This window comes from Mustela erminea, chromosome 18 (assembly GCF_009829155.1).
Source record: "Mustela erminea isolate mMusErm1 chromosome 18, mMusErm1.Pri, whole genome shotgun sequence".
NCBI classification, from domain to species: Eukaryota; Metazoa; Chordata; class Mammalia; order Carnivora; family Mustelidae; genus Mustela; species Mustela erminea.
In genome coordinates this window covers 49,564,064-49,589,676 of record NC_045631.1, presented here as the reverse complement: position 1 = coordinate 49,589,676, position 25,613 = coordinate 49,564,064, and the positions used below count along the sequence as shown (strand labels likewise).

General features: G+C 38.1%; 1 protein-coding gene across 1 annotated transcript in view; it reads right to left on the bottom strand.

Moving 5' to 3' along the window:
* CEP112 (centrosomal protein 112) overlaps positions 1-25,613 on the bottom strand; it is a 406,137-nt gene that overhangs the window by 291,996 nt on the left and 88,528 nt on the right. The window contains exons 12-16 of the mRNA XM_032319493.1: positions 21,679-21,822; positions 9,750-9,904; positions 9,088-9,217; positions 8,184-8,276; positions 7,405-7,464 (exon numbers count right to left, since the gene is read on the bottom strand). Of these exons, the coding sequence (XP_032175384.1) occupies positions 7,405-7,464; positions 8,184-8,276; positions 9,088-9,217; positions 9,750-9,904; positions 21,679-21,822 (582 nt within the window). The remainder of the gene's footprint in view (positions 1-7,404; positions 7,465-8,183; positions 8,277-9,087; positions 9,218-9,749; positions 9,905-21,678; positions 21,823-25,613) is intronic.

The following is a 25,613-nucleotide window of genomic DNA, read 5'->3' as shown; positions in this document are numbered from 1 at the left end:
ATCCTTGGAGTCGGTGGGATGGCAGCATGAATAATGAGGGCTAAAGGAAGCTTCCTCCTCACAGAAAGCTCTTCACTGCAAATACAGAGAAGCATATCTAACCTGGATAACATATGGATCTGCAGGGAAAGGAGACGGAAAGGGAGCAGTGAAAGGGCAGCTGTGCTTCCACAAACAAGACAACGGAGGGGGACGGAGCTATGCTGGTGGGTGAGAAAATGCAAGTCACTTAGTCGGGGGAGGACACCAGCGGGCCACCCGCTGGCAACCCAGCTGAGAGTGACAGCATCAGGGTCAAGGGGATGGGAGAGGATGACAAGCATACAACCAACAATGCACACACACACACACACACACACACACACACACCCCCGCACACACATGCATTCACAAACCTTTCCAAACACTGACCCAGCGCTAGCCCAAAATGCCTGCACTTGGCTATTTATATTAGTCTGGATGGAGACATCTCCAATTCAAAAATCTTATGACCTTTTCCATTGATGATTTTCTTGTGTTTTTCTCCATTGCTGGCTTAGTAAAATAAATACATAAATAAAATCAACTGTTTGTAGACTGAAAGGGGAGAGAGAGGAGAAAGAAATCTTCCATGAGTTTGTTCATGTTCTCATATTCCGTGAGAATATCAAAAAGCTTCTACTGGCTGCTATGAGACCAAGAGGTGAGAAAAAAACTGGAGAGAGGAACATATAGGGTGGTGGCAAGGGTAGGACCTCAGGAATATAAAGACAGGGGACTCCTTTCCCCCATATCTTAAATGGTAAAAGTAAAATACCTCATAAATATCCACCTTATTAAAAAAAGAAAGAGCAACTACCCTGCTTTACCAATTTCTGCCACGATATTTATTTTACTTCACATGAGAAAAAAAAAAAAAAGTAAATTGTCCAGAATTTTACCAGGTCCTAGACTGAAATTATTGTCTTACTTATATTGGATCCCTGGTATGTATTATAGGCTTGGCACACAGTAGGCAAGCTAAATTGGAGTAGATGCATTAATAAAGCATCAGAAGCACCACCCCAATGTTGATCTGGTCTCTTTCATGTACAGAATCAAAGAAATTAAAGCCCAAAATTAAACTCAGAGATGACCCAATATGGGTATTTTGGAAACATGTTTGTTAGTTTTCAGTTTGGTTTCTTTTTAAAGTTTTATTTATCTGAGGGGTGGGAAATGCAGGGGGAGAGGGAGAAGCGGACTCCCCACTGAGCAGGGAGCCTGATGAGGGGCTTGATCCTGGGACTCTGAGAGCATGACTTGAACCAAAGGCAAACACCCAACCAGCCAAGCCACCGAGGCGCCAGCTTGCAATTATTTTTAACCCATACCTCTCTAACTGTCAATGAGCAAAAATGTAACCTGTATCTGATTTTTTTAAATAACTGCTTAGCACATTGACCTCTTCTCCTATCCATTTTTTTCTTTTCAATAATCTCATTGATTTGATCCAGATGGCCGTTTTCACATTTTTAAACTATGCATCCCTTCTCTAAAGAAATTTTTACAACAGCTGCACTACTTTATATCATGTACACAATACATTTAAATTTAACTTTATTTTAGTTCACTGTAGCATCCAACACTACTTCTCTTTTATTCTTGAGTATTTTGTTTTGTTTTGATATGATCTTTTGCTTATCCTTAGGTGGATGAAAGTTCACCACCTAGTAATCTTATTTTCAAAGAGTATCTTGGTGATCTAACTCTGAGGCTTTACACATCTAAGAAGGCCAGCTGTTGCCTTTGCACATGAAGGAAAAGTTGTTACTGAGTCATAACATTTTGGCCTAACCACGGAGCATATGTCACTCTACTGTCTTCAGACGTTGAGACTTGCCACCAAGGAGGCTCAACGGACCTGACTTTTGCCTCTTCTTACCCCAGCCCAGATGCTTACAAAACCACTCCCTGTACAGAGGACCAAATGTTATCGAATCTCTTCAGTGGATTTTACCTGATAAAGGGTAACTTCTCAATCTGTATAAACAGACCTTCAAGAAAGTTCTCTCCTACCTTTCCTTCATGCTAATTGATTCTGAACCCCCTTCAGGAATATTGATTATTGTCTACTGGTTTTCTGTTTTCTGCTTACGTTATCTATTCTCTGCCCGTCCTTTGCAGGCTGCGGGATAAAGGCCTGTCCTTCAGATCCCTGACGGGGCGCTCCACAGCACCGTCTCCACCTTCCCCAGCTCCCACGGGGATGTCCCCTCTGCTGCCGTGTTTTCACATTCTCCACATCCTTCCCACGACAATTACCTCTACCTTCACCCCATCCTTTTCTTTCTTTATGATGTTTGCTCCCCTTTCGTAGATATCATGTCTTCCAGTACTTTTGATGCTCTCTTCTGGAGTAAAACCTTTCATAAGACGCTCCTTTCTCGGAGTCTTCTGTAAAATACTTTCCTTCCTTTGCTCTGCACTGTTTTGCCATAGACCCCATTATGCCTCTGTTCTCCAACTCATCTGTAAATGGCATATTATCCATTTGGATTTGGTGCTTGAGCAAAAAGGCAGGGGGCAGAACCGTGCTTCCATTACATGGCAGCTAGTGTGGCCTCCTCCTCAGGGCTGCAGTGCCAGTCCGGGTCCCAGGAAGCTCCCAGGATGGTGGACCGGGGATCACGAGGAGGGGTTTCTTTGCACACCTCACAGCTCACTTCTGCAGGACTCCGAAGCCACAGGCCGCCTGGAGAACTCACAAGGAGCCGCTGGCGGAGTTAGATCCATCACCAATATTTTCCATACTGGCACTGAACCTCCCATGCATGGCACGACCAGGGATTTCCCCTCTGTTTTTCTCTGGGACTCAGAACTCTCTGCGTGAAAGGATAACTGAGGTTTAGCTCTTCCCATTAAAACTTCAAAAAATTATCCATCTTTGAGAAAAATCTATCTGAAATTACATGGTGATTATGGGCGTGAGCTCTGCAGTCAAACTGCATGGGTTTTGACCCTTCTTCTCTGCCACTTACTTAACATTGTGCCTCAGCTGCGGCCCCTGAAAAAACAGGGGTAACAGTAACTAGATCTTAAAAATTGTGACGGGTTAATAAGTTCCTCCATGGGAAATAAGTAATTGTGATGAGTTAATAAATTACTCCATGTAAAGCTCTTAGAACAATATTAGGAACATAATAAATGCCCCACAAATGTTAAAAATTATTATCATTACCTTCTCAGATTGAATATTCTAGACATAAACATTTTCTTGAAAACTCAAGGTCGTTGTGAAGACCGAAGTCCCAGGGGTGGCACAATACAGTACATCCCCCAGGCCACCCTTTCCGAGGAGGCCCCTGCATCACTATGAATTGGCGCTCTTGTAAAAGTGCTTTTTATCACTCTCTTCAATCTTAACCTCTGTCAGGTTTGCAGCTGTGACTTCTTGATGCTGGTCAATGAGCTAACACAAGCACCTTGATCTGATTTATTGCCTCTAAAAGCACTGGAACCATTTCTGAAGCAGGAATGGGACTCTCTGAGGGGGACAAGGAGAGGCTTCCCTCTGAGGTAAACATACCTGTGTCGATGCAAAGACTTTTGAGCCAAGAGGTCCTTAAAGTGAGACACTGCTTCTTTCTCATTTATTTCTACATCCCCAGCACCCAGCACAATACCAGGCCCACACACAAAAATTTTTTTGTCCTTAATTGAACCTATATGTATTGTGTGGTTAAGGGCCTTTTTGGATTTTATTTTTAGTTTTTACCTATATTCCAGATAGTTGTGGTGATGAAGATAATGCTCCGTCAACCCTTGCTTTTTAATGTATGCAAGGCAGTGGAGAAGAATCCAAACCAATCTTGTAATCCTTTCCCTACTCTGTATGGTTAATACCAAAAATGAATCTTAATAACTTAAATAATGAAAACACAAACCGGAGAGTCAAAGACACAGCATATATTCCCCAACATTGAGAGTTTGTTGTAAATAATTGATTGCACTAGACATAAACACAATTACTGAACATTTACTAAATGTAGGGATATGTATGTAAAATGTATGTAAACATATGTAAAATATTATGAATATTTTCCCTGGCAACCCAAGAACTGAAGTAATCAAGAGAGGAGTACTTGTATAAACAAGAACGAGATTCTGCTCTGCACAAGGACACGGACACAGGGTGCCAGCCGCACTGGTGTGGGAAGGGGCGGTGAACTGCTGCACACCCACACATCCACTGTCCGGCTAACTCTGCCCTAGCTCCAAGTCTCCCCATGGGAGGCACGTGGGCCCGGGCTGCATGACTTCTTTGTATAAGTCGCTGCATTGTGCAATTTCATTGTTTAAAACTTGACTCAAGGCACATTGCCCTCTTAAAGAAAATCATGCCTGTGGTAGTTGGAAAATACTACATAATATATTATGTGTAAAGCTGTGAACACTTTAAATTATTTAAATTTATAATTAAAAGAATTGTAAGTGAATGCAAAATACTGGAATACTACTTTTGATGGTTTTGAACTCCAGCAGATTTTCTATCTCATCTGTTACATGGTTACAACAGAAAAATTTTAAGCAGGTATTCGAATTCTAGCACGTTTTAGAATATACATGCTTAACATCTGTCTCCCGAACTTCTTTTGGGTAAACATCACCACCTTTCACTCTTTGGTGACTGTTTGGAAAACAACCAATAGGTTATTTGTAGGAGGCAGGTGTTTCCTTGCTAGTAAAATCATTTAGCCTAACCATTTCCTGATTTAACAGATTAGGACACTTCATCAAACAATGACATTTAGTTTTACTACCTATTATTTGTTTGATGTTCAAAGATCTTAAGAGCAGGCAATAGCCACTAGAGATCAATAAGAACCATTAGATAATGTGTGTGTGCCTAAATTAGGGACAGCATTTGATGCTAGCTGTTTCTCTTACCTCAAAGACAAGTTAGGATCTCTCATGCTGCTTTCTTATTGGCGTGAGGAAATAATGTCACTCAGATGGCATTTCCTCCTCCCGAAAAGATATTCAGAACTAAGTTGTCTACCAAGAGTTACTGAGTGTACACACCTGTAACACTGGCCAACAAACAAAAAACCTATACAACCCATTTAGCTACTGACTTCCACAGTCCAGGACCATGTCAGATTTATGCCGGCTCTTTGCGCAATCAGAAAGGATATTCCCTGAGGGGGGTACGAGACATCCAATCTTCAAGGACTGAGATCACAGCGGGTTTAATAAAGAAAGAAGAACAGATGTCAATGTAAAAGGGGGAGACTGTGGAATTAATTGTAAAACAAAAAGTGACCTGCTGAGCAGCATTCTTCCAGTATAAACAATGTTAGAACATATGCAACGGCAACAACTGAGCTTATTTTTCTTTTTAGGATGGCTATTATTTTAAACACTTCTTATTTACATTGAAAACAAGTAACACGCTTTAACTAGTTACATTATTAAAAAGCTGAGGCCAACTGACACTTTGTGGAAAGGGAAAAGCTGCCCTTAGGATGCCTAACAAAAAGAATTTCAGTCTGCTCCCTAAGCTAAACAGAACGGGCATGGGTGGAAGGCTACTGCATCAGGACCAGCTGAGCTCTAACCTTCTGTTTCTTGGGTGTGTCTGCCAGGCAGAGGGGCTGATCCAGAAAACTTAGTGTCCTTTGTGGCTAACCAGCCAAGCAAAGACAGAGAGAAAGATTGTCTCTCCAGCTCCATCTCTGTATCAAACAGTCCTCAGTAGGACTGACAGAAGTTTGGGAAACACATTCTTTTACAATTAGTCAGTGCGTGTCTTTCTCTTTGCTACCAACCCCTCTCCCTATCTCACAGGTACCCACATACCATCTGAGGAAGAGGGGTGACCACAGAGTTTAGTGGAGCAGGGGGCCAAGAAGGTGTTCCTTAATGAACAGGAAGCCAGACATCTGCCCAAAGAATGAACAACGGACTAACAAGGGCACCCAGAGGACGCCTTATATAGCGGAGGTAAGGCTTATGATAACGTATGGTCTTCTTTTACTAAGACAAGTATTTATGAAGCTGCATGGCTCAAGAGTAAAAACTAAAAAAAAAAAAAAAAAAAAAAAAAAAAATCTTTATTCCAATGAAAGCAGTATTTATCTCCCTTGTTCAGATGTCATTTTGTAGACATGAAATGTATTTAAGACCTTGCACTGAGACTGTATAAGACATCAGCAAAATAAAACCAAAAAAACTTAAACAATTAGAAAATTATAATTTGAAAGGGCATGTATTCAGGTCAATACATGTCGGTTGAAATACTCACTTTTCCAAATGACAGAAACATTCTTCCTAGACATTAAACTCCTGTAAGGCAGAATCTATGTTAATTCATCCTTAACCCACCCCTCCCTCTAACAAGGAAAAGCATTTAATGAATATCTGCTGAGTGACCATATGGATAAGTAAGATGAGATATACAAAGCGTTCTAAGCTACATGGCGCATGGGTGGCTCAGCCGGTTAAGCAACTGAGTCTTGGTATCAGACCAGGTCGTGAGCCAGCCCCGAGATGGGCTCCACACTTAGCAGAGTCGGCTTAGGACTCTCTCCCCTTCTCCCTCTGCCCCTCCCTCTTTCTCTCTAAAACAAATAAATAAAAAAAATCTTTAAAAAAATATATTGTGCTATATAACCTATTTTAATTTGTATGTATTTAATTATTGAAGGGTTAATGTTTTACTCACTTTTCAATAGGTATTTTACAAATGTATTAATTTAGTTAATATTACAACAGTAAATAATTACAAAAACAACAATAAAATCTTTGCCATTTCAACTATTCTTTTACTTTCCATGTCATACAGGAAACAAATTCAAAATTGAAGGATAAAAGTCACAAAACTATAGAACTCTAGGTTTTATCACCAGGTGTTAAATTCTGTCAATAAACCCCCAGTTATTACCGATAACATGGATGAGCACATGCAGAATTATTCACTGTTGTAAATGACAAGAAACAACTATTAAATACATTTCCAAGTAGTAGACAATTCTTTAACTGTTTTATATTCTTTGGTTAAATATTTAGCATTACTATACATATGATACAACAGAATACAAATAGCTCCCATCAATTGTACCATAATTCTAAACTGGTAGAAAAAATATATAATTTCAAAGTCTTATTATAAGAGGTTAACACCATAATACTCTACACACATGAAATACACAAGGGGTATTTTTACATTGATACAATTCATAACTAAAGAAGCTGTTTATAAACATGAAAATATATATAAACATGAAAAATGAAGCAAAATTTGATACTGGCTAGCTGAAATAAACTTAAGAAACCAATTGATCCTTTAAGGGCTAGAATGCATGGCTTCATAGAAACTAGCCCTCATTCTTAAGCCTCATGGGCCATCTTAAATGTCTTACAGTGTCGCACAAAACATATTACCTTTTTTTCATAGGTGTGTTTTAAATGACTTTTCTCCATTTGAAATTTATTTTCTTGATCCTGTGAATAATAAATATTTTTATTATACTTAAAGTTGCTACTAGAGTCAACACAATTTGCAATCTAAGGAAATAAATCAATCTACTCGATGACAAATTTTATTTAAGTTTTGCATATTATTACAAGAGCCCTACCTGTCCAATCTTCTAAACTACAAACAGAAATGTGAGTAGCTACGTGTGAGGGCAGAATAGAAAACTTTAGTTATCTGAGGATGCTCCTATCTCAAAAGAGACTTCTTTACAATGGAAGAGAACCTTTCTGGCCCTTAGGATTAGGAGATTACTTAAAGGTAATCAATTGACTCAATACAGAAATAATACATTTGAAATTATATCGTATATTAATCTTCGGCAATTCTTGACCATGAGGCAAAAGGAAGGATCTAGAAAATGTGAAGGAGAAAGAGGAAGTTTGAAGACTAGTAGAGAGTAATTTAAAGGGAGGAAATTATTCTAAAATAATAATGTATTTAAACAAAGTTGGTTTTTTTAATGAATCAAAAAATATTCAATAAAATTATTCTTTAGTCTCTACATCCCATTAGCATCTACTTTTGTTAAAATAAATAAGATGAAAAATGATACAATGCAACAAAAGAAAAAAATGGCTCCCTGTATGTCTGAGGATTTTACTTAATTGACTCTTATTTATACATATAATCAAGAAAAGGAAAGGTGAGTTTTAGCCACTGCTCTTCATAAAAATACAGGACTCACCCTTAGTTGCTGCTTTCTTTGAAGTTCTGATTCCTGGAGCTGCTGTTTTAATTGACAGATGTTCTCTTCTAGTTCTTTAATCATACCAGATGCCTACAAGAATTTTAAGAATAATGAAAAACAGTACCATCCTAGAACTTCTGGGTGAAAATATTTACTTTTCCCCCTGACTGAAGGTTTAATCAGAACTGAAATCATCTGTAAATCTGAATGAAAAATATTTTTTTAAAAGTTTAAAAACTAATCTTTTAAAGTCAAAATATAAACTAAATTCTACACAGTACTTAGAGTTACAAAAATGTAATGCTGACGTAAAGACAATGGGCTTATAGAAAACCTTTTAAATCTTAATTTTCAAAGTAAATCTACTGGAATACTTAAGTGATGAAATAGCAAGTAATTGACTACCTTAGAATTAGAGCTACAGGATTCTCTTTGTGGAAAGTTTCAGTATCAGACACAAAAGTGTGTGGGTACCAGTAAATGTGCCTATGGACTCCTTTATGAATGTGTATGTGATACTAGGAAAGTTAAGAATGACCCAGATTTCAAATAGTAACAGGGTATATATTTACTCTATAAGATGCATTATTGACACAACTGAGCATTTCTACTTGAATTTTTATGTTTACTCCTTTAAAAAAAGTTGGTACTTAAAAGGGTTAACTTATAGCAGAATTTAGTTTATTAAATATTTATATTATGCTCTGTATTAGAGATTCCGCGTTTTCAGTATTTTAAATACCAATAAAAATTCTTAAATTTTCAATTTTATCAAGAATTAAGCAAAAAAGAGATGAATTTCAAATGCCAAATAGTTTGCTTCCACATGGCTACATACGGCTCTTTGCCGAGTAAGATTAAGTAACTACTCTGCATGGCTCTATCTACCCGCACAGAATACCTTAGAAGCTGAAAGAGCATGTTCCTTTTTCAGAAGGCTTATATCAGCATCATGTTTGGTTTGTAATAGTTTCATGTTTTGTTCATAATCGTTTATAAGATGATCTTTTTCTTTATGCAGTATGTTGCGCCTAAAAGCATAAGATAATAAAATATACTTCTAACATTTAGAATCAATACCAAAAATGAAATTTTTTAGTGAACAAAATTCAAATGCATTATCTTTCAATAGATAAGCAAGTATCCACATTTTATTTTATATTTTTTTAAGATTTTATTTATTTGACAGGCAGAGATCACAAATAGGCAGAGAGGCAGGCAGAGAGAGAGAGGGGTGAAAGCAGGCTCCCCACAGAGCAGGGAGCCCAATGCAGGATTTGATCCCAGGACCCTGGGACCATGACCTGAGCCTAAGGCAGAGGCTTTAACCCGCTGAACCACCAAGATGCCCCAAGTATCCACATTTTAACCACACACTAACAGTTTAACTTAAACGTTATGCTTCTTCTATTAAATAGGACTTCTAAAATTAACAAATGGCAATATTTAAACCAGAAACTTCTCAAGGTTAAATGCACAGGTGTGATTAATTTTGGTAAATAATTTTAGTTAAGATCAGTACTTTACAGCCACATCTGATAGATATCTGACTTCAGACAATACCTTGCCTTTACTTCTTGTAATTCATTACATGTTATCTGGTAACATCTTTCAATTTCTAATTTTTCTTGAATTAATTTTTGCTTCTGTAAGTTACTGTTCTCTGCTTCTCCAGTCAGCTGCTGGACACGGGACTCCAGTTCCTTGACCACCTGGTTCTGAAAGAATAGGACATTGTTAGGAAAGCCTCTGACCTTATAACACTTCTGTATCATTAAGTAGCCTTTAGAAAATATATACCCTATTACAGATAAGAATATAGAAAATAAATGTATCATAAATCATACTCGTAAAAATTAAATAAACCCTTAACTCAACAAGATCTTAAAAAAAAAAAAAAGCTTTCTCCCATAAGAGTAAGAACATCATGATTATATGCTTTTAGCTATTCATTCAATCATGCATTCATTCAATGAGTAATTACTGAATCTGGTATTATTTCAGGATCTGGAGACAAATAAGTAATTACAAATTACAAACCAGTAAATAAGAGAGACAAAGTTCTTATCATCACAAAAGTTACATTCTCTTTATGCAACTGCTAATAAATATATATTTGGCAATGATTTTTACTCTTCACTTGAAGCTCTAGAAACTTAAAATCGTAAAAATAATGTAATAATATTTTTAATTAATAATTTTTATTAAAAAAATAATATACCTATCACATTAGGGTATAAAATATTTTATTTCATAGTTGCAGTATTAGTAAATGAAATTTCATTTGTTTCATATTTTTATTTACTTACCATTTTATCAAGCACTGCATTTTCCAAAGTTTTCAAAAATTATCACATAATTAAATCATTTCCCTATTATATGTTTAACTTATTTTGAATTTTTCATCTTTATAAAACTAGATCAACATGTTTATGACTACATACTTTAAAATTAGGGTATGCAGGCATTAGCTGAAGGGACAATTGATTTTCATTTTAACAATTATACTTCCAGTAAGTATAAGTAATTAGAAAAGGTTAGGATGATGCTCTAATCAATTAAGATCCTTTTTTAAAAAATATTTTACTTATTTATTTGACAGACAGAGATCACATGTAGGCAGAGAAGCAGGCAGAGAGAGAGGGGTGGAAGCAGGCTCCCCACCAAGCAGAGAGCCTGACAGGGGGCTCGATCCCAGGACTCTGGGACCATGACCCAAGCCGAAGGCAGAGACCCAACCCACTGAGCCACCCAGGTGCCCCCAATTAGTATCTTTTTATATTCATTCTAAGATAAACATTTAAAATAAAGTTTAAGCATTTAATAATATTACAACCCCAACATTCTTTATTCATTCCATCCTTTCTTCATTGTAATACAAATTTAGGTATATAATTTAAATTTTGGAAGCAACAGATTCTGAATTTGAGAAATGAAAATAATTACACAAAATGTAAAAACATGGTATATAGATACGGTATATAGAAAATACATACAATTCCTAGCTCAGAGTCTGACACATATCAGAGGCTCAGATTTCTTCTCCATGGATCCTATTCACTCTGCCTCATTATTAATGATCCCTCTGCTTTGGGAGTTCCTTTTAGAAGATAGTTCAATTTTCCAATACATATTCTAAATTCTCCTTGTTTCCTAAATATCGATTGACTGGAAGAAACAAAGAAAAGAATACATACTTGGCCTTCCAGTTTTAAATGGCAGAAATAAAAAATTATTTCTATTCCCTTTTCTCTTGGAAATTACACAAAAGAGACAAGATATACTAGAAACAGAAATGAAACTCTGTCTTAATAAACCCTAGGAGAGGAACTTCTATCTCTCCCTATGAAGGAATAGCTTACAGCAGATCACACTTACACCGAGAAAAAGTGAAAAACCCAAAAGACACCAAGAAAAAAATCAATTCAAAGGCCTTGGAGAACTTTCAAGGCAGGTAGGACTTAAGGGGGCCAGAGAAAGAAACCTCAGAGAGCTGAGTCAACACTCCGTAAGCTGCTTTCACCTTTGAGGCATTCCCCAATCTTGAAGAATGAGGACGAGGCAAGGCAGTTAGAGCAGGGGATGGCCTAGGCAGCCAAGACTTGAGAAACCAAAATCCCTCAGAGAATGGCTGCACGTAGGAAGGGGCTTCACCCAAACAGTTTTCTCCTCAAGGAATTTCCCAAATTCCTAACACTTACAGGGCAGATGGCTAAGAAACCAAGAGAAAATACTCTGAAATGCACACTCAAGTTTTCAGCATGTCACTGTACTTAGGAGTAAAAAATTGTAGATTATTATTCAAGGAGGAAGGCCCCAGGTAACATCAGAGACTTTGACCTCAAACTGTGTAGAAGGCCACCTAGGAGTGGGAGTGAATCAGAGGTAGACAAGGAATGCAACCCAGCCTTGAGTCACCTCGGTCCCTGAATGGATCGAGGGCAGCTGTCTCCACACCAGACACCTCTCCTGGGTCACAGTGGCACCTCTCTGGGGAAGATAACGTGATCCAGAGCATTTACTATCTTTCATACACAACGTCTAGCATTCAGTTAGAAAATACCAGGCCAATCAAAAATTAGAATCAAGAAGGAAAAAAATAAAACAGAAATCAACATGCAGAACGGCCCAGATACTGAAATCTAAAAATCTATGAGGAATGTTACAGGACTCAAAATACAGAGGAAGATCTGCAAAATGAAATGATAATCAAATAGAAATGTAGGACTACTCCAAGAAAGCATGACCCATGGCTGGAGATCTTAGAAAATGTCATCAGAACATAGTTATCCAAACTAAGTGGGATGCAAATAATCTGTTGCTTGGTTCAACAATAACATATACACAAGTTATGACTAGAGCATCTCTGAACACAATCTGGCATCAAAGAATAAGCAGGAAAGTCTGGGCTAGGTGAAAAATCACACAAAGCCAACTTCACAGGAAGCGAATTATGACTGAGGTCAATTCAGGGAAAGAAACACACAGTATGAGAAGACTTACGGCACCTGTAGAATAATAAATGCAACAGAACTCACTCATGTGGCGAGTTGGTCATTTTATCATCACCCTGCATAGTAAGACAGTTATTTATTTTATTATTTTTTAAAATTTATTATTGTTTTATTTTTACGATGCATTTTCAAGGCATTTTCCTAACTCTCGTGTTGTCTTACATAAAATAGACCCAGAGTAAGTAAAATAAATTTAAGTGAAAGCACTTAGATGTATTTTGAAATACCTTAAGGACAACAATATTTAGGCAAAGTAACCTTTTTCAAACTGTATACAAAGAACTGAGAGGATAAAAAAATAACAGAAACCTCAAAATGGGGTAAAAAATTATTCAGGAAAAAAGATGCTCTTGAATCACTGCCTTGCAGGCTGTGACAGAGAGTGTAGAGGAGAATTCTGGGTAGAGAAGATCAGGATAAAGGAAGGAACAAGTAACTGTATAGTTAATGACAAACAGATTACCTTGTGTGCCAAGAATACCTTCCCACATCGTGAACTCAAAGGTGGCACCCGGAAGATGAGGTTGTTGTTCTTGAATGGGCATGGCTTATAAGTAGAAGTTATAAAAGGCATTAGATTAGTAACTAAAGTTCTCGATCATGGGTAAATGGGACAAACTGCATTTGTGGGGTATGGAACAAGAGGAGACAGGGAGAGCAACTAGCGGGTTACCAGAAGGGTCTTGGAATGAGGCAACAATGGCCTGAACTCAACTGGTAGCTGTGGAAACAGAAGGGAAGAGAGAAGACCCAAGAACATTTTTGGAGTAGTAAATAGTCTGATTAGGTAAAATACCAAGTAAAGAAGATGACAAACAGCAAGAATTCTAAATCTTCCAGGCTCAAAATCTAATATGCCAAGAGAATTATAGGACATTGGGAATTAGAGAAAGCTCAGCAAGAAGTATTATTTTGGTAGGAAATATAAAACAAGATTTTCCAAGTTATTAAGAAATTATAAAATAACCAATGGGCCTTCGGTTATGCTAGAATAAGATATAAGGACTGGAGATACAAATGTTGGAATTTTACACACAAACATTTGAAATCCTATAGGAGATAAAAATTAGAAAGGGTTAGTAACTCAGCAACTATTTACAGTGGCAAAAAGAGTGACATATTTTATCTTATTTCATAAATTTATTGAAATATGACAAAAAGGCATACAAATCTTAGGTACACACTTTAATATCTATTTACAAACTGAAAACACCCATGAGCCACTATAAGATGTAAATTTTACCAGCCATTCTGAAGCCTTGTTTGTCATCCTCTCTGCACAAGCAACCACTATTCTGACTTTCATCACAAAAAAACTAACTTTGGCTTTGTTGAGTTTCCTATAAATGGAATCATAGAGTACTGTTTTGGGTCAGGTTTCATCATGCATATTGTATGTCTGAGAGATTCATCCATGTCATGGGGTATATCCGTAATTAAAACTTTTTCATTGCTATATATAGTTCTCCCTTGTGTGAATGTACATAAAATAATTTACCCACTTATTGATGGCTGTTTTCAGTGTCTGGCTATATAAAAATAATATATACATATACACATAATATATATTATATATAAATAATATATTAAATATATTAAAATAAAGTATATATATATTATATAATGATATTATTTATATATATAAAATAAAGTATATATATATTATATAATGCTTATTAACACTTCCATAAATATTTTATGGTACATATATATGCACTGATTTATTTTGGTTACACTTCCTGCAGTGAATTTGCAAATGATTTGAGTCACAATTGATTTGAAACCTATGCCCATGCAAAACTCTGTTAAGTGGGTACTGATAACAGCTCTAGTCATCATTGCCAAAAAGCGACATAAACAAGATATCATTCAATAGATACATGAGTAAAAGTATGGTACATCCAGATAACTCAATGTTATTCAGCAATACAAAGAAATGAGTTTTCAAGCCACAAAAACACATGAAGAATCCTTATTTGTATAATTGTTTAGTGAAAGAAACCAGTCTGAAAGGGATACATCCTGTATGATTCCAATTACATGACATTTTGAAATAGACAAAACTAGGCAAACAGTAAAAAAGATCAGTGGTTCCCATGGATTCTAGGGAGAGGGGCAAGGAATGAACAGAGTAAAGCACAGGTGATTTTTTAGAACAGTAAAAATATGTAGGACACTATAATGACGGATACATGAGAAGATCCACTTGTCAAACCACATGGAATTTTAAGACACAAAAAATGAACTCTATGTTATGCAAATTTTAAAAATCACTTAAGAACTGGGAAGAAATGCAGACTGACAAGGGAATCTAGTTATATTATATGAAAAAACTCATTGAAGGGATGGTGTAGAAGTGATAGCCTAAGCAATTTTAAAATGAGTAGAGCCTGTAAGACCAAAAGCAAAAAAGAACTCTCACAAGCACTGCACTCAAAGTTGATTCTCGTGGGTTATGGATTAATAACTCTGATACCGGTATACAGTATACGGGAATGCAACAATTAAGTAACAATGAAGGAGGGTGGTGGAAGTCAAGTTTCCACTTGGATTAAGAATTTACAGACTCACAATGGGAGGAGGCTAGAACAATCCATGTGGTAATTTATTTGAGTTACTGATATAAGTAAAAAATTGTGTTTAAATAGAGATGATTACGTATAGAAATATTTAGAGAAATGCATATATACACAGGTTAGTATATGCACACACACTCCCTTGCTCCATCAGGTAAAAGGGCATAAAAGAAAAGACACCCCAACAGTAATGAGTGCACCTAACACACAGATCTTGCTTTCTGATACCTTCTCCATGGTATCCACACTGATGGGGAGATGTCAGAGGGGCACAGGAACCCACTGAAAGATCTCCCAATGGCCAAAGCTGGAACAATGTAAACAACAAAATGAAGAAATATTGGATTATAACCCAGAGTATTAAATAAATATCCCAAGTCCACACTGATATAAACAAATGATTCAATAAATGAACATATGAGAAAGAAAAGACGAATCTCCCACACAGAAAAACTTCAAACAATTTATATAGCTACTCCATCATCAAGTATGGTGAGCGGAAGGCCCTACATCTTAAGCATGGGCTACACAGAGTCATTTTCTACCAAAGAGGACAGTATGGAAATGTGGGGAGTAACTTTAGGGTGAAAACCCTAACAAACCCTACCCTTGATCAGCCCGGTGATCAAGGTTAGTATCAAAAGTGATGTCACTGGGGTGCCTGTGTGGCTCAGCTGGTTAAGATCCGACTCTTGATTTCAGCTCAGGTGGTGACCCCAGAGTCACGAGATGGAAGCCAGCGTTAGGCTCTGCGCTCAGCACGGAGTCTGCTTGTCCCCTTCCCTCCTCTCCCTTGCATGCACTTTCGCTCTCTCTCAAATAAATAAATAAAATCTTTTTTTTTTTAAGTGATGTCGTTAGTTTCACATACCACGGATATAATGTGATGAGAACAGCACTGCACCTGTGGGATCCTACGGCCTCAACCCAGAGCCCCAGACTAATCATAAGGAAAACACGAGACAAAATCCAACAGAGGAGCATCCTACAGCATGCCTGACCCACATTACTCAAGACTGTCAAGGTCATGAAAAACAAGGAAAGCCTGAGAAACTGTCACAACCAATAGTAAACTAGAGAGACCTAACAACTAAATGTAATGTGACGTCCTGCACGAGATCCTAGTCAGCAGAGCATTACATAATAATTAAGGAAAACTGAATAAACTGTGGAGTTTAGTTAATAATAATGTATCACTGCTGATTCATTTGTTGTAACAAGTGGGCCAAAATAATGCAAGATGATAATATAGGAAATGGGGGGGTGTATATGGAAACTGTGTACTATCTTCTCAGATTTTCTATAAATCTAATACTGTTTTTTAAAAAAGATATAATCTACTTTTTAAAAAAAAATGATTATTGAATTCAAAATGATGAACTACTGCTATTTGGGGTTTCTTTATCATTTTGAGGCTGGGAGAAGAACTGCTGGCGGCGACTACAAATGACAAATTCCAGGCCGCTCAGAGGGGAGGTGAGCCGCTCCACGAGTTATCACGGGTCTCTACTAACAGCAGCTAGTAACGGCTAACGAAATTCTCAGGTGTCAAAGGCCCTTTGAGACTCTTTAAGGTTGGGGTTCTTAAACTTGATACAGGTCCATGAACACAATTCAGAGTGTCAGGAAATTAGAATGGAGAAGGAAATCTCATCTTAATTTTCACTATCCTAACTGGAAATCTCATCTTAATTTTCACTATCCTAACTGGCCTTCAGCATTTCCCTTCAACTAAGAATATGGTCAGCAAACCAAAGTAGTTATCATATATCACAGATATTTTTATAGTCCATCATAGTTTGGGATAATCACTAAATATTGCTTATCTTCATCCTTATTCATAAATTAGAATAGTTATCAGGCCCCCTGCTAAATCTTGATATTTATTGCATTAGTTTAGAAACATATATTACTTTATCATGACTTTGATTTGTTAATATTTTGATAACTATAACTCAATAAAATTTCTTCTCTTTGTAATTTTAATATTTTATTAAACCTAAAAATATTTTCCTGAGAAGGACTACATAGACTTTACAAGATAGCCAGCAGGATTCATGATACAAAAAAAGGTAAAGAATCCCACTAACAGAGCCTAAAATTGCAACAAAGTGTCATCCACAGACTTTCAGTGTATCTAAGCATTGATATGAATAGAGCCCTATATTTTACAGTTGTCACCTCCCCAAGCACCTAATAATTCAGCTTTAATTTTCATATTTATAAATTCTAATATATTGTTTTAAAAGTTCAATGTTTACATATTTTAATTATGAATTTCACACTAGAAAACCCCTGCCTATACCAAAAGACGTCTAATATTATCTATAGAAGTATCTGCTTACAATAAATGTCAATGAAACAAAACAAGACTCAACAAAAAAAGAAAGAAATAAAAAGCCTGTAAGAACAACAAAACTGAGAAACTAATTCTCAGTGACAGTCCCGTCTTTCATCTTAAGCCATGCCTTGAACTCCACCTTATTTAATTATTAAATCAGGAGCTGCCCAGCAAGATCTGTCTAGTTCTGATGATTCTTAAATTCAATCCTGCTGACAGACTCTGTCCATTTTTCTCTATATTTACTGTTACCTAATGACAAGGTCTGAATGCTAATTTTTAACTTCAACTTTCATTAAAAATAGAATGAGATTTCTTTGATAATGATCACTTGGCTCCAAAGCATCACTTTTCTTTACATCCCAAATGTAGAAAAATTAAAAATCCCAGTGTGAAAGATCTTGCTTGTATATTATTTAATAAAATCTAACTATGTAGTCAGCATTTTGGGCAATCAATATGTTTCACAAGTTTCAACTTTAAAATTATAGCGTTTAATTCGTGTTTGCTAAAATTTAGGATGTTGAGATGATCAAAAACGTATTTCAGATATAAGTTTGGTGTTCATTCATGACTTTGGATACTTCATTATATGCATTATCCAGAAAATAAGTTCTTGAACTTTCTTTTTACCCCAATAAACTTGATCTACCTCTAGCCTCCGCACTGCACAGCATCATCATTTGTGGACTGATACTCATGTCCAAGCCACCTCCTCCCTCTCTTACCTAGACTACAATAATACCTTCCTAATCAGTCTCCCTGCTCACATGCTTGCCCCTCACACTTTCTTCTCTGCACAGGGCCAGAGAAGCATGTTTAAAATATTCATCAGATGCAATCACTTCCATGTGTTCAACTCATTAAAGATTTAATACAAATATACTAAAAATTAACTGAATTATACACTATAAAATAATTTTGCAATATATAAATTATACCTCAGTAAATCTGTTTAAAAAAAAAATCAATCACAATGGTGTACACAGATTTCTCTGATTTGAGCCCTGCTTTTCCTACCATGCCTCCTTCTGCTCCCAGTATTAGGTCTACACTGCCCCCTTGCTGTTCCCTGAACTTGCCCAATGCATCCCAGTATCAGGATCTTTGCACTGGCTGTTCCTTCTGCCTGAAATGCTGTTCCCAGATTATCACATGGATTCCTCTGATATTTCCTTGGGTCCTTTTGTAAATGTAAATGTCCCAGGACTTGTCAGTACCGGTCACCTCCGGAAGACTGAAACTCTGCTATATAAATACTTTTATAAATAAGTCAAAGATATTTGTTGATGTTCAAAACTGCTCATATCCTCTATACGTAAAAACCATTTTAGGCCACCCTTCTTGTGTTTTTCTTTCAGTGTTGTTCTATTATCTTCTGGTATCAAATATTAAGGTCAGAAAAATCTGATGGAAGCTTAACAGTTTCCCCTTATAGATGACCTGAGTTTTTGATGTTTTTCCTTTATTAGGGGGGTGGAATTTTAATTTCATGGAGTTTCAGTCTGGCCACTCAAAGGATTCTAAAGAGCCTCAAGGACTCCCTACGATGTGCTCACCATACTTCGAGAACTGCTGTGGTAAGAAATCTCTTCAGAAAACACCCTCATGTCTTCTGCTAGGATCCCAGGCTTCATAGAGGAGATAGAGGACGGGGTAAGTTGGAAGGGGAGGTGAACCATGAGAGACTATGAACTCTGAAAAACAATCTGAGGGGTTTGAAGTGGCAGGGGCTGGGAGATCGGGGTACAAAGTGGTGGATATTATAGAGGGCACGGATTGCATGGAGCACTGGGTGTGGTGAAAAAATAATGATACTGTTACGCTGAAAATAAATAAATGAAAAAAAAAGTTTTTGGTTTTTTTTTTAAGATTTAATGGGACATTTCAAACATATACAAAAGTAGAAGGAGTAGTGTGATAAAGCCATTTGTGTCCAGTACCAAAGGCAATATCTAGCTTTTTTTTTTTTTTTTTTTTTAAATTTGACAGACAGAGATCACAAGTAAGCAGAGAGGCAGGCAGAGAGAGAGGGGGAAGCAGGCTCCCCGTTGAGCAGAGAGCCTGATGTGGGACTCAATCCCAGGACCCCAGGATCATGACCTGAGCCGAAGGCAGAGGCTTAACCCACTGAGCTACCAGGCACCCTTTTAAAGATTTTTTTTTAAATTTTTTTATTTATTCATTTAGCTGCTTTTTAAACAAACTTTCTGGGAATCCAGTGTGTTGAAGCACCACTTGCACCTCCTCCTCCAGAGGTGACCGGTGCTGACAAGTCCTGAGCCTCTGTATGAGAACCCCCGGTGTCACCCAGCTTGTTTGTGGATTTCTTCAGTGCTGATTTAGGGTTCTGCTTTCTTGAACTGGTCAGTTTCAATTCACCCATTGCCTTTCCAACTCCACAAATTTTACTACTGCCAAATGCTCTTTGTCCGTCTGGGTTTATGCCTTTTTCTTTATCCCTTTGCTATCATTTTTGTGGGAGGGGATGGAGGCCAACACAATCTTCAACCTGCCATCTTTGAGCAAATGTTGACTAACTTCTTGATCATTTTCTCATTTATATGTCTCCCTTGACTATCACTCTTGTATGTTACATTTTCAAACACAGTATTTAAAAATTATCTATTGAGCACTTATTATGTAACTTAATTTATGTATATTAATTTATTAAAATTTTCCAGTGGGGATGCCTGAGTGCCTCAGTCAGTTAACCGTCTCCCTTCAGCTCAGGTTATGATCCTGAGATGCTGGGATTGAGCTCTGTGCCAGGCTCCCTGCTCAGTGGGGAGTGTTTCTCCCTCTTCTTCTTCCTCTCCCCCTGGAACACACACACACATGCACGCACACACTCTCTCTCTCTCTCTCTCTTTCTCTCTCTTGCTATTTTTCTCTCTCTCTCAAATAAATAAAATCTTTTTAAAAATATTTCCAACAACATCTATTACACTGTACTACAGTTAGCCTATCTAACAGATGAGGAAAATTAACACGTGAAGAACCCACACGGCACTCAAGCTGGGATTTGAACCCGAGACCCTAAAGCCCAAGTTCCAAGTGACCACGGATCCTGCTTCCCATTTCTTAATCTCTGTGAGACAAGCTGTAGAACTGGTCTAGGGGTCTCCAAGATAAGCCTGAGTAACTGACTCTTGTTCAAATTCCACAGCTTTAAATTCAAGGAAGTATGGGGCCCAGCCAGGCTGGCCTAGGTAGACTGTCAGTGGAAAAGGAGAACTAGGTTCTTGCCTAGGACACAAGGCTCTACAGTTCTATAAGCTCATATCATATATTTGGAACAAGACGGATGAGGTGTACGTGCCTCGGATCTGAGGAGCCCAGTCCACGTACCTGTGAGCCTACCCGTTTCAGGCTTCTGTACTTCAGGAAGTCAGCTAACCTGCTCAATGGCTGAAGATGCTCACTCTCTCAGACCTAGCCTCCGCCACCACGTGCTCCCTGAGGTGGCCTTGAGGAGACTCCCTCATCTTTCCTCAGGGGAAGTGACTGGTCTCTCTCCTGGATACTCCAGGGACTTCCTTCTGCGTCCTCCCCGAAAGCGAACTTTTGGGGTTTACCCACGTGGGTCTGGTCTCTCGATCAAGTTGAAATGAAACAGAAAGAAAGAAGGAAAGAAGGAAGGAAGGAAGGAAAGAGGGGAAAGGAAGAGAGGGGAAGGGAAAGGAAGGAAGGAAGGAAGGAAGGAGAGAAAGGGAGAGGGAGGGAAGGAGGGAGGGAGGAAGGAAGGAAGGAAGGGCCTCTAGACTGAAAGTCAGTAAACAACAAAGACAACAACAAAGCAAGAAACAAGATTTGTAAAGGCTTCTGGGGGTTAAGGAAAAAAAAAAAGTGGCAGTGAACACTCCAGAATGAAACCCCACAGCAGACTTCAAGAGACTGTCCATTGTCACGTATAATCCTGTATCGAGTCAGAAGGTAAAATGCTTTTTTAAATTCTGTAACACATTTATTCATGCACTGCACACATCAAGGAAGCATGGAGTCATGGAGATTAACAGGCTGGTTAGCAGGAGCAGCAAGAAAGGGCAACAGAGACTCACTGTGGACTGCGTCTGCGCCAGGTATTCCCCCTCCATCTTATTCAGACGCACGTTTGTGTCCTCGAGCAATTCTTGAATATTTTCTGTGTGCCGCTTTTGAAGATCAAACTTTTCCTTCTCCATTTCTGCGACGGCATTGTGGAGCTACACAGTGAATTCAAGAAGTGACCCTGTCACTATGACTATAGAAGAGGCTACTTTGCAATTCAGAAAAAAAAAAGTTTTCCTGTATTTCTCTATTTATTTATTTGGTGACCTGAACAACAAAAGATATAGAACTCATAAATAAATGTTCCAAATAAAGAGGTTATGTGGAGCATAATAATGAAACAATTTTTTTCGGGGCACCTGGGTGGCTCAGTCGGTGAAGCATCCAACTCTTGATTTCTGCGCAGGGCATGACCTTAGGGTCATGAGACAGAGACAGGCATTGGGCTCCAGGCCCAGCAGGAAGTCTGCTTGGGATTCTCTCTCTGATTCTCTCCCACTGCTCCTAACCCTGCTCCCTCTCTAAAATAAACAAGTAAATCTTTAAAAATAGAAAAAAGAAACAGTTTTTTCTTGACTTCCCGGAGCTGAAAATCCTAATGAATAAACAAATATTAAAGGGAATTATCCACCTCAGGTAGAAATAGTAAATAAATCATACAGATAACACAATGTCTTCGCTGAAAAACACTAGTATTTGCCTAAAATAAGAAAACAGAAATATTTATAATGTTGTTATTGACCAGGAACATCATCTCACTGTCAGGATTTCCACCTCCTTTGCACCAAATTTTGCACAAGAGTAGTATTAAAAATGCTTTCCCTTTCACCCTAACCCCTGACAAGAAACTATTTTTACCCATTTCATAATCTATACAAAAGTAGATTTAAAGATGGCATTTATAAATCAAATAGGGAAAGCATTCACGAAGTAGAAATGTATACTACATGTTCTCCTGAATACAAGTTTTTATAAAGATGATGTATCCACCGTTTAAATGGATGAAGCACCAAAATAATCTATTTAACTAAGGTAAAGAGAACACAGTTCAGTGGATGGCTTCCAAAAGGAGTTAAAAATCTGCTCCCAGGCTGGGGATATTCCTTTACTTATCTTAATGGGAGTGAATTCTGAGTCTAACTCCTATCCCCGCACTAAGCCTAGGCTCACTCCATAGGCAGAGAGGAAAGACACCAGAAGGAATTCCAAGACAGACTTGATTTCCCATTCATGACTAGGAGAGATGAGGATATAACACATGCATAGAGATTCTGACTTACAGGAAGGATACTGAACTGAGAGGGAAACCCTGAGACATGGTGGGAAGGGGAGGCAGAATGCGGGCAGGAACTGTACTCATTACTGGCAAGGGCCCCAATAACTTTTCTCACTTCTAGCTGACCAGGAAAAGTGGGGATGGCTCAGTAATAGCCACACAAAAGATTTAATAATAAATAATAAAATGTAATAATATTTATTTAATAATAATAAAGATTTAATAACCACACTTGAGTTTCACAGATTTTACATATGCAGTTTGGGCTATTTCTGAGCGGCCCCACAAATCCCTGGTATGTTGGATTTGTAATGTTTGCCAAAGTGTATGTTTTAAACTGGTGTTATGTCTGCCTCTCAGAAGTCAGTCTGAGTGGGCACATGAATGTGGTCAGGCCCACAGCACCTAAATTTCACTGCCATCAACTGGCCTACGTAGTAACTCTGACAAAGCGATCAAAAGGTCACTTCGAATTCTGTGGTTTTACACATGTTGTAATGGTTTCTTTATGTTTGTGGTCTCCCAGAGGTCTTAGGACATACGTCTACTGAATCCTGCAAATCTCTGTCATCTAGCACTCCATTAGCATAGCATGGTTTCTCAGGAGCATCCCACAACTGAGTTACAAGGGGACTGTGCCTGTTGACGCCAGAGAAGTGCCTGTTAGTCAGCCCAAGTTATCTCATCCACGGAACTTAGAGTTAAGACTGCAAGGGCAAACATGATCCTGCCAGCAACATGTATGCTCTAATTTGGCTGACATGCCTGAGGATCAAACAGGCATATGATAAGGAGGAGATCTACCCATTTTTGTAGCCAGGTTTTGGCAATGGGTACGGGGGATGCAAAAGGCCTTCCCAGCAACCCACATGTGGGTCCTTCACCCGGACTTTTGACCATGTAATTGCTTCATGCTAGAAAGGACCCAGAGAACCTAGCAATCTGTCTAAATAGATGGAGAAGTATTGTAAAAGGCCACAGGTTAATGGTGCAGCCTCTCTGGAAAACAGTGGGCAGTTCCTTGAAATTATTAAACACAGAATCACCATATAACCCAGAGATTCCACTCCTAGGGGTTTACCTGTGAAATAAGAGAAAATATACATACTGGTCTCTGCTCCCAGTTCCTGGCACAGAGCTAAAATCCCTGTAATGTCCTAAGTGACAAGAGCACCAGGAGCATCTTTTGTTCCAATATTTGGACTTTGACCCTGGTTCCTGGCATAGAGCTTCTAAATCCCTTAGAATTTCCTGGGTGATAGGAGTATGTGTTGTTCTATTGAGGCAACGTTGGATGGGCTCTTGGATAGCTTTGGGATGGAGGCTGGTGACCTAGATGGTCAAGCCACACGATTACAAGCTTATAACTTTTAGCCCCACTCCCCATCCTCTGGGAAGGGGCAAGTGGCTGAGATTAAGTTTACCATTGCTTGTGCCTGCATAATAAGGCCTCCCTAAAAATCCCAAAAGTTTGGGTTTGGAGAGATTCTAGGTTGGTGAACACGTGGAAGAACTCAGGGAGTGGTGTTCCAGGACAGGGCATGGAAACCCTGTGTCCCTATCCATATACCTAGCCCTGCATATCTTTTGATCTGGCTATTTATACCAACATCTACTATAATATGCCTTATAAAACAGTAAATATAAGTAATGTTTCCATAAGTTCTGTGAGTTATTCCAGCAAATCACAGAATCCTTGAAAGGGTTTCATGGTACTCCTATTTATAGCTGTTTAGTAAGAAGTACAGGTAATAACCTGGGACTTTTGATTGACATCTGAAGTGGAGGCAGTCTTGTGGGATTTAGCCCTTATGTTGTAGGCTCTGATACTTACTAACTCTAGGCAAATAGTGTCAAATTTAGTTGAATGACAGGACATCCAGTTGGCATCCAAGAAAATTGCTTGATGTGTAAAAAACTCACATATCTGGAGTCAGAAGTATTATGAGTGTATGAGTGAAGGAAAATACGGGCAGTGGTTTTCCCCATATGATAGCCAAGAGAAATGAAAACATATGTCCACACAAAAACTCGTACACAAATTTTCATAGCAGCATTACTCATGACATCTAAAAAATGGAATCAGTTCGAATGCCTATCAACTGAAAAATGGATAAACAAATGTGGTATGTCCATTCAATACATTATTTAGCCTTAATGCTGACTGAACTCTTGATTCATGCCACAACATGATGAAACTTAAAAACATGGTACGTGGGACGCCTGGGTGGCTCAGTTGGTTGGACGACTGCCTTCGGCTCAGGTCATGATCCCAGAGTCCCGGAATCGAGTCCCGCATTGGGCTCCCAGCTCCATGGGGAATCTGCTTCTCCCTTTAACCTTCTCCTTGCTCATGCTCTCTCTGTCTCTCTCTCAAATAAATAAAAATAAAATCTTTAAAAAAAAAAAAAAACCATGGTAAGTGAGAGAAGAGAGTCACAAAATGCCACACATTATGTGACTCTATCAGCAGGCAAAACTCTAGAAACAGAAAATGGATTAGTGGCTGTAAAAGGCTGGACAAAAGGGGAACAGGAAGTGACTGACAATCAGTTTCTCTCTGGGATGACAGAAATGCCTAGGAATTAGATAGTGATGATGGTGATGCAATTTTGTAAATATAATGAAAACCACTGAACTGTATATACACTTTAAGAAGATGAATTTTAT